This window comes from Dipteris shenzhenensis, chromosome 8 (assembly GCF_047967505.1).
Source record: "Dipteris shenzhenensis isolate YYH24624 ecotype China chromosome 8, Dip_SZ_1.0, whole genome shotgun sequence".
Classification (NCBI taxonomy): Eukaryota; Viridiplantae; Streptophyta; class Polypodiopsida; order Gleicheniales; family Dipteridaceae; genus Dipteris; species Dipteris shenzhenensis.
In genome coordinates, this window is record NC_141603.1 from 2,914,387 (window position 1) to 2,924,411 (window position 10,025).

The 10,025-nt window shown below is 39.1% G+C and overlaps 1 protein-coding gene across 2 annotated transcripts; it reads right to left on the reverse strand.

Moving 5' to 3' along the window:
• Window positions 1-1,170: 1,170 nt before the first annotated feature.
• On the reverse strand, window positions 1,171-3,465 carry LOC147898964 (F-box protein At1g67340-like). 2 transcript variants are annotated; one of them, XM_087378089.1, is made up of 3 exons: window positions 2,841-3,465; window positions 2,521-2,677; window positions 1,171-2,116 (listed from the first exon to the last, which is right to left on the reverse strand). In XM_087378089.1, exons 1-3 carry the CDS (start codon window positions 3,128-3,130, stop codon window positions 1,304-1,306), a joined length of 1,260 nt encoding a protein of 419 aa, XP_087234215.1. In that variant the 5' UTR covers window positions 3,131-3,465; the 3' UTR covers window positions 1,171-1,303. The 2 variants fall into 2 exon arrangements, with proteins under 2 accessions (XP_087234215.1, XP_087234214.1); XM_087378088.1 differs by having other exon boundaries at window positions 2,521-2,683.
• Between the last annotated feature and the right edge of the window lie 6,560 nt (window positions 3,466-10,025).

Here is a 10,025-nt window from a genome sequence, read left to right on the forward strand (position 1 = left end):
AAGAAATCCCAAGAGAGCCAAGGTGAGACTAAGAAACATTACCAAAAAAGGCTAAGATGGACAAACACACTATTTGAACAAGCAACAACTTCTTATACCCTTCCACATAAGCACCCAACAAATTGGAAATGAAGAGCATTAAGTCTACTAGAATCCAAAGAGGAAACCAAAAGAAAGCCAACAAAAACTCAGCTATCACCATGCACAACCCATGCTAGATCTCACAATAGGATTCTACATGTCTAAACCCATAGCTAACATAAAGAGAGACTGAATACAATCAACACACTCTAGTTATAATGCTAGAAGGCAAAAACATAGATTCACACTACACAAGCACTTAAAACAATTACAAGCGCAAGCTAAAACACAAATGAAATAAGAATGGGATAAGAATATGCTCTATTATAGATTGGTCCATAATTGGTCATCGAAAAGCATCCCAAAACTTCAATTATGATAACAAGAAGATAGCTAATTACAAACCCATGCAACCAATTGATAGCAAACCCATCAAAACTCAAGAACACAACATAGTAAAACAACACCACCAATTCTTAAGTGAAAGGAAAATGAAAGATAACACCAACACTTCGTAATTAAACACAACATGGTAGGATAACGCCACCAGTTCTTAAGTGAAAGGAAAATGAAAATCCACCCAAATCATCAAGATGAGCACAAAATAATGAAGCGGCCCCACGAACTCAACAATGGATTTACCATAGCTTAAAGTGTAGAAAATGGAACTAAACATGATAATAGCATCAAGAAAAGCTCAAGTGGAACAAAACTCACCCTAGTAACCGGAGGGAGAAAATGACAGCTAAAAAACACGGTCCAAGAACTAGAGCTAACTAGGGAGAATATCCTTTGAACCTATCTTATGAGACGAGCAGAGAGTCGAAACTGCTACAACAAAACATATCTCACTAATTGTAGATAAAATCCAAGAAGAATAGAATAACGAAAAAACCACATAACAATTTCAAGAAACGAAGATGGGAGGAGGCACGTAGAAGAGGGACGATGGAGGACTAAGAGCTCTAGTCAAAGCTTGAAATCTCGTAAGCGTAGGGGAGGAAAAGGACAAAATTCATTGGCTTCAAAAACCGAGTCGAATTTAGCAACCCTTATTTCGATATTTTTCAAATGTAAAACGCTCGGAAATTTTCTAAAAAATTAAGCCCAAACACAAATATAGTAATTTGAGCCCTAATTGCAATTGCATTTGTGTAATTTGTTGAAATTATCGTTTTGCCTCGGAAGGTATTATTCCCACTTCGATCAGCAGTTCTGCGTTTTAAAAATCATCAGTGGCTTCTTCGTCGTCTCCTCCGTTGTCCTCCCAATTTGCTGATGGCATGCAAGTGAACTTATGCCTGAGTTTCCAATCCAAAGCCTGGCATGCCCTTGAACAATAATTTACAGTGCCGCAAGCAGAGCACCTTCTGAACTCTTGGCTTCTGGTCTCAGGACGCCCGCAACTGCCGTGGGAGCAGAGCCTAAGTCCCGGAGCGGGGGGATGCAAACTGTACCATTCTACTAAGAATTGGTGAGAGATGTGTAACTTCGGCGGAGGCACATTACATCCAAAGTCGCTCAACAGCGAGCAACCGCCGCTCTGCAGGTATTTGTATATTGGGCGTGTTTGGAAATCGTTGACATGATGTTCCAATGCTGACCTTTGTGCGACATTTAGCTTGCTGAGCATGGGCTGATACAGATAGTGATGGTGGAAACAGCCAATCGCAATCTTATTTGCGGTCAGTTGAAGAGTTTGTCCTGTTATGTTCAAGTTCGAAGTCACCGCTGCAGCAGCTTCCCTGGCATTGGCTTCGAGGAGCAAACGACGACCCTCGAGGACGTTTCTGGGAATACCATAGCCATCTTGTAAACAATGGCCAAGCTCACGCATAGCATCGATGTGCCCTAGGGAAGCCGCCCGTGCACACAATGCGACCCCGGTCTTCAGATTCTTGTGTTTCCTTGTACCTCCGCTCCCATTGAAATGGATGACCGCTAAGGAGAGCAGAGCAGACGGATGAGAAGCTTTTGCAGCCCTAGCCATCAGAAAGGTACCTTCTGCTATGTTGGACAGGCAGTAGAACTGGATCTGCATCGTATGGGTAAACCATGAGCCTCATTGGAATTCGATATGAAACGATATTTTTTGTATTCATCACACGAATTCAAAGTTATAAGCATTCATGGTGTCCTTCATACTTTTTTTTGGAGTCCTTCATACTTATTGTTAAACTATGAGCAATTGGGCTTGGTATCATTATCATAGCCACAGATGTAGTTTAGCTGCAATCTGGATGAACCAAAGCCAAAACAGTGGCCTAAAGCTACCAGATATCGCGAAACATTGTCAAGAACATGCCCAAAGCAAGTTCAAAAGCAGGACTGTAAAGCGAGCCGGTGAACCATGAAGGGAGCGACTTTTGGGACAGTCGACTTCATCCGTTCGTCCAGGAAAATTTGCTAGAGGAAGGTAGATGATGCTGACATACTGACCATTCCCAGAGTGTACATAGCCTCAACGTTCCCGGCTTCCACGCACAGTCTAAGGTAACGTTGCGCGCCCTCACACCATTGGCAGCCTCTCAATGCCAACGCTTTTACATTAGCATTCGCCAAGACCAGAGGGTGAACAGCCATGGAATTGAATTTCCTGCAGCTGCACAGAACTATGCGCTATGCTCAATTACGAGAGCGATGTCAACAAAAAGGAGAATAGAGCAATCCCTTTAACACATGGATTCGCAACATATTGCAAAGAACAATCCTCATGCCAATAGCAGCAACAGACAGAGACAATGTAACTGAGAGCATACGTTAGCCTGGTGCTGATGAGATCCGCCGGGCGCGAGGCTGTCGAGCTGACACAGACGAGGATGGAGAGAAGCAAGTCATCCGGGAACGATTCGAACAGATTGCAAGAATCGCCGGCAGGTGGATGGATATGAAGGATGCGGGCACGTTTTTTGGAGGGCCGTTCCGGCGGGAGAGGAGGGGAGGAGATTGATCGACGGCGTATGAGGGAAAAGGTCGAAAGATCAGCGAACGGGTGGGAATTATCGGGGGAGAGATGCCTTGGGTAAGAGAGACCTTGCCTTGTGCGCATGGTGGTGGAGATAGTAGTGAAGGTGGGTCGAGTGGCTCACAGCTGGGCGAGGAGGAGAGTAGAGGAGGGGTCGGAGCAAACTGTGCGAGGGGGCAAAGAAGGAGAAGAAGAATCAGGAGGAGAAAGCTGTGATGGGTGAGAAAACTGAGGAGGAGGAGGAGGAGGAGGAGCGAGGGCAGAGTCAGTCGCAAGCAAGAGACTGCGGAAAGTGGAGGAGAAAGTGCGAGTTAGTAGGAGCAGGAAAGAGTGCAAGGTCAAGAGTGGAAGGAAGGGAGGTGCGGAGGTGGTGATCGGTGAGGAGGAAGAAGAAGAAGAAGAAGAAGAAGGAGGGTGGTGGTGCTTCATGATGAGCTCGGCAAGGAATAAAGACGAGAAATGATATGCAAAACGGGGGTGGCCTCATCTCAGTGTCATACGCACTCGTGACTCTGAGTGTGTCACTTTGCAGGGCCATTGGATTCAACGGAACGGCTGCAGGGCCCCTGGGACTCTGCGTGTAGATCCCGTTGTAACTTTTTGGGCTAGATTCCGTTAGGAGTCAAACCCCCGGTGTGTGTGTGTGAGATGATCATGACCTCGTTGACGGTTTCTTGCAGTGTGTGCAGTGTGCACTGTGGGGGCAACCACAGCACTGCACACGCACTCTACACACACACATACACCGACCCTCATTCATTCAGTCACCTGCCTCTCTCACGCCATGATGAAATGAATCCCCTCTTCCACACTTTTCAACCTCGTTGACCTTTAGCCCCCTCTCTCTCTCTCTCTCTCTCGCTTTTGCTTTTTGGTGTGAGCCGTGGTCTCCCCCTTTTGCTTTTGCTTTTGCTTTTGCTGGCACTCCGCAGCCAAAACATTCTTCCGTCCAATTCACGTACAGTTTGCACATTTATTTTCCAGTATTTTGGCACTATTTTGGCACAATTTCACTCAGCTTTGTATGTGTCCAAATCGTTTTTCACTTAATCAAAAGCCAAAGCCTTTCATTCACGGGTTTAAGCCCTTCATTAACACTAGTTTGCTGCCTTTCCCAAAGCAAAGATATATGAGGTTGTATTTTAAGGGACCTCACATGCCAAGTTCCCATACTCCATAAAAGTAGATACCTTCTCTCTAACTTTTCAAAACCCCATACAACTAGTGCAGAACAGTTATAATCAGATGAGATTTTGGCTCTCAACCATTCCATTAACCAAGTACTCACATTATTTGAGGCAATGCTGCCTCTTTTAAAAGGAAAAGGAGACCAGATTTTGGCACTCAACCATTCCATTGACGAGCTACTCACATTATATGAGGCGAAGCAAGCTCTTTAGAAAGGCAAAGGAGACCAGTTGCCACTACACAACATGATCTTTCACCAACATAGGCTAGCTAGACAACAATTTTGTTTCACACACAACCCCTCAATTTTCAAGGGGTTGGGCTAGCAACAAACTAAGAGCCAAATAATGAAGTTGATATCTATGGCTAGAAAACCACTCACGTGAACAAGCACTACCACCTATGTGTGGCTTACCCTAAATGATAAGAGAGCACATCATGGGGTCATAACCTTTTTCTCTTCCTTCCCTCTACATAACTCTCTTCCTCTTTAAAGAACTCGTAATGCTCACCTATACCTCCTTTATATGCATGTGACCTTTAGCCTTGCTAATATTGTATATTGGGCATTTACAATCTCCATAAATGGTCAACATTATAAACCAATAAGTGTACATTGTAAACATTTACAAATCTCCATAAATGGTCAACCTTATAAACCAATAAGTGTACATTATATGCACAATATTCCATGTTATAACAAAAGACTTGTTCAAATAGCAAAAGAATGGAAGCTTTCCATTAAGATATGCATGGGAATCAAGAGAAAAATCTAAGCCCTCCAATTTAAGGACATCCATTAAAAAAGTGAATACCTTGAAGCCCTCGATCTACAAAAAAAAATATTGATTGAATCTGGACAAAATAATAGGGACATCTCTCTCTCTCTCTCTCTCTCTCTCTCTCTCTCTCTCTCTCTCTCTCTCTCTCTCTCTCTCTCTCTCTCTCTCTCTCTCTCTCACACACACACACACACACACACACACACATGTGCGTGCGCGCGTGTGTGCTCCTTTTACAAAATTAAGATTTCAATCAAGTTGTTTTTGCAAAATTTTATAAAATTGAGGGGGAAAGCAAGTATGAAAGCATGGAACTCCTTTTCTATTCAAAAGAAAAACATGGGATACCACTCTTTACAAAGTATTATGAGGCAACTGTGGCCACTACTTGTACATAAAAGTTTCTCTCCCTCTAGTCCTTGCTTGAAAGCATCATGAGTGATGATCTGGAGTTATAGGTGCAGCAAGAAATTTCTTGACAAATCCCTATAGAGAAGGCCATGCCTCCATGGTATATGATACACAACAAGTAAGCACATGCAATGTGAGGACCATAATATGATAAACAAATAGCTTGAGTGAGCACTTTGTTTGCCTTACAATGTGGGTATTTCTTTTTAGATACCATCTTGTGTACGGTTTGATATTTTTTATGTACCTTCTTTCAGTGGAGAAGAAAAGGATGAGGCACTAGATACCTATTTATCATTACTAACCTAGCCTTTAGCGAATACGTGTATTTGAAGAAAGAGTAACACTAGTAGAGGCATTTGAGTAGGTAGCTACATGAGTAGGTCAAAGTATAAACCATTATGCTATCCTCCTTTCATAGAAAGTAAGCTATCAAATATTGTTTCTTTATCATACATTGAATGCAAACTGTTTCTAAGTATTTGACCAACCCAAAGTAAACAAAAAGACTCTCAAAATATCTTTGAAAGAATCAATGAATTGTATAATCAAGTGACTATATACAATTCAAAACATTGCACATGATTGCAAGATCAAGTCGATTTTTGTTGCATTTGAGAAGTTCATCTTTTAAGAAATTTCACAAGTACTAAAATTTTCACCATAATATTTATTAAAATCAAGTCAAGGTTTGTTGCATTTGAGAAGTTCATATTTTAAGAAATTTCACAACGACTAAATTTGTGACCATGATATATTTCAAAGTATACCTATTTCTAGACCCAAATGTAATTGCCCTTATGCAATATGCAAATACTTAGATGTGATATTGCATAAGAGATCCCAATGTGATTGAGCAAAAAATGTAACATACGATGAAGTCACTTTAAGCTCGCCCTCAACAGGATTGGCAACATCCCACTATTATTATCCCAAATGAGAGAGTGGAGAATGGCACCCTTTCATAGCCTCTTAAGAATTTGACTTTTCAACAAAATGTAGAGTGTGGAGAAGGAATCTTGAGTTAAATGACAAATATGAAAAGCATGAAAAGCTCAACATCAAATAACAAGTGACAAAAAAGCAATAATAGCCTTTATATCCCTTACCCTTACACTCCTATCCCATCCCCAAAGGCTAATGAATGAGCTTTGATTGTTTAAAGCTTAGGGGGCATACTCAAGATAAAGGTTTCCCTCCCATTGAAGATATTACAAAAGATGTCACTTCTAAAATCTGTCAATGTGTAGTAAAAAAGGATGCCATCAAAGGATTGATCGATCCAAGTATCAATTTTGTTTTGTAAAACCATGAGGTAAACATCATGGAGCATCACACCTTGTGCTCTTTGTATACCCAGAGATATCCACTTTGTTGTATCAAATCATTGACACCCTCCCCCATTTTCCCCAATGTATAGTGCCTTCCATCATCTTGATGCCTATCATAGTATACCTTTGAGAAAAAACTTTTTCCATTTTGGATCACAAGACTCACAATTAGTGAGAAAGATAAAGGCTTTGAAAACTAAAGTTTACCCACCTATATTTGAAGTTTCAAGTGCTTATACACACATCTTGATGATTGATAAAAGGGCTTAGTTCGATAGCAAAACCAATGCACAAATGCATGTTGATTTGATAATTTGGTAATATTAATGAGACTTGTATCTTAATGAAGTGTTATTTCTCATCATGCCAACCTCTATATTAGCATCAAGGGATTGGAGCCTTACCTATTCTCAATGCATTTCACTCCTATTTCGCTTTGCAACAACCACTTCGACATTTTTTCATTATAGCAATAGCTCTGATCCAAGATGTAAAATAGGTCATTTTTTGTGCTTTAGTGATGATGTTGGTCTAGGGGCCAGAATGAGATAGTGTTTAATCATGGGGTGGGGTTTAGGGAACATGTGATTTGGGGCTATGTTAAATGCATGTTAGCTGATATGGAAAAATGGGTTGGTAAAAAGGACTCTATGGTAGGTGGGTGTCTTAGAGAGCGAAGCTTGGGGTTGGTGTAACTTTGCCTATATGATGTGGGTCGCCCATTTTCAAGGACTAGTTTTAGATATCTTTTCTATTTTTGTGAGTAATATAAGTCGACTGGTTTATGCTTTTTTTTTAATAGGTCATTTTACTCTCACTTAATCCATTTTGTAGTACTCTAGCACCATAGGGCATTTTTATCATCCCTGCATTTACAACTTGTTGCAATTGTACTCTTGCATTGCAAATCATTTTTAATTTTTCAACTTTGCTCCAGAGTATTGTAGTCTATACTTCTTCAAAGTTCATTTTGTTTTAGCATGGCTTTGCTTTTAAGATGAACTTTTGATTGAGGAGAAACAAAAATGTTTCATTTTCAAGTCCTTTAGTTTTAATATTTTGACATGTTAAGGTCAAGAGTCCTTATCTAAACAAGAAAATTTCTAACAAAATAGGCAAAATTAAATCACATTCTAGGATGGAGATTCAGTTGAACCCATTTGATTTTCAAAATTTTAGTGTTTTAAATTTACAACTTGTGAGCTGCTTATAGAAAAAATGCTAGCAACTCATATAATATTTGTGACTAGCTCTAAGTACATGTAACTAATTGTAACTAATTTTGACTACTTGTAAATATATCTAATAGCAATTAACCCTAGAAAATTAGCTTGAATAATTTGTAATGAATTGTAAAAACCAAATCATCTTGTGTATGTTTAATTTACCTACATAGATAACAAAAGAGTCTTAATTAAACTTCAAAGTCAAAGGATATTTTCATGATTGGATATAGGTAATGATTTCTAATTAAATCTAGAATTATTTGATAGGGACTTTCAAAATTGGATAGTGATTTTCATGATTGAAGGTAGTTATTGATCCTAAGCTAAATCAATTATTGGATAGACATTTTCATGATTATTTTAGAGAGAGTAAGATTCTTCTTGAAAATAAAAAATAATTGCTCTCAATTGTATTTTATCAGGAGAGATCTCAAAATTTCAAGGAGGAGGGGGGGATGATGGATGGTTTTATGGAGCACAACTATTTTGCATAATTTTGAAAGAATTTTGCTTTCTTTAGCTTTTTTAATTGACTAATTGCATTTGTAACCCCATGTATGATTTGAGAAGCCAATTGACAGGCATAGACCCTCTCTAAAAAAGAAATGATAAAATGAAGATTCACTTAGATCCTCGAATGTACAAGAAACAATTCCTTGTTTAACACTTAGAACATTTACTTTTATAATGTAAAAGATTTAGTCATACACATGGTGGCTATCTAACATTGATTGTGATGGTTTGAATATTGCTCGAATATTGATGGTTATTCTTTATTGCATCTCTTCTCATGGAATCTCTCAATAGTGGTCATTTCCCCCCTAAACTTGGTATCAAAAAATGCAATTTAAAGCCTATAGTCCTAAGAAATTCATCCTTGTTATTGATAAAGGAGAGGAAAATAATACTCATGCCATTAAAATATATTTGAGAAATCCAAAATGCCAAGGCCATGGTCATAAACCTACATCAAACATGTAACAAACCTTGTCATCATAAAATGATCTGACGTTAAATTCTTTTAAGTGTAAATGCATTGTGTCAAATTGGTTTTATCTCCAACACTTGTTCCTAGGTGTAGGTGCACCATCATAATATTTGTGCCACTTATAATATACAAAAATAGTTCCACTGAGGAGCTTGTGTGGATATGCAACAGTTATGTGCATACAGGCGTAGGTGCACCATCATAATATTTGTGCCACTTATAATCTACAAAAGAGTTCCACTGAGGAGCTTGTGTGTATATGCAACATGTTGTATGAACACATTTGTCCCTTCTCTTACTTTGTGCCAAACTATGAACTAAAGGGAAACGGCCTCGCCAAGGCTAGCATGAAATAGTGCTTTCATACTAGGCATTCTCATCTATTAGGTACCTGAGAAAGCATATGAACCTAGGTGGGCACATGGTTACAAGGCAAGCACACCAACAATAACTTGTCAATGCCTCAAATCTCTAGAATTCCAACAATACCCAAGTAAATTATAGGATGATCTAGAGGAAAATGTTGAGAATTTAGACAAATAAATTGAAAATAGACACCAAGCTCTTTATTATTGCTTTTCATCGTAGGGTAGAACTCATTATACTTTGGGGAGATACATCAATGATCCCAAAACATGTTTTTTTTTTTGTTATAGTAGCAGGGATAGCAACAACCCTAGTCCTTACATGCTTAATAATTTGAGATTCATGCCCCTTCTAGATTTTAGTTTTATAATATTTTTTTAAAAATTTACAAAATGTTGTGTATGTTGTGTATGCTATATAGTTACAAGAATCCCATTTCCACATTGTGTAATTCAATTCTTACAGCCAACCGCATTTTAATTACAATTCCAAATAAAACATTACAACTTCAAAACGCAATAAAATTGAAAGCTCAAAAAGTGCTTGTATGTACATATAGCACGAAGCTAAGCCACGTCATGTGGCTTCAAGTACAAAAAATAAGGAAGCTAAGCCATGTCATGTGGCTTCAAGTACAAAAATAAGAGGAGTGTATATACAAGAGGCACGAAGCCAAGCCAGTGGCTT

Bases quoted from the DNA above. Each gene is read 5' to 3' on its own strand.
- LOC147898964 (XM_087378088.1), bottom strand. From the start codon at position 3,130: ATGCGCACAAGGCAAGGTCTCTCTTACCCAAGGCATCTCTCCCCCGAT. The intron at 2,684-2,840 runs GTATGCTCTCAG...AGTTCTGTGCAG, and splicing joins CTCATCAGCACCAGGCTAAC to CTGCAGGAAATTCAATTCCA. The intron at 2,117-2,520 runs GTCAGTATGTCA...CATACGATGCAG, and splicing joins CTATGTACACTCTGGGAATG to ATCCAGTTCTACTGCCTGTC.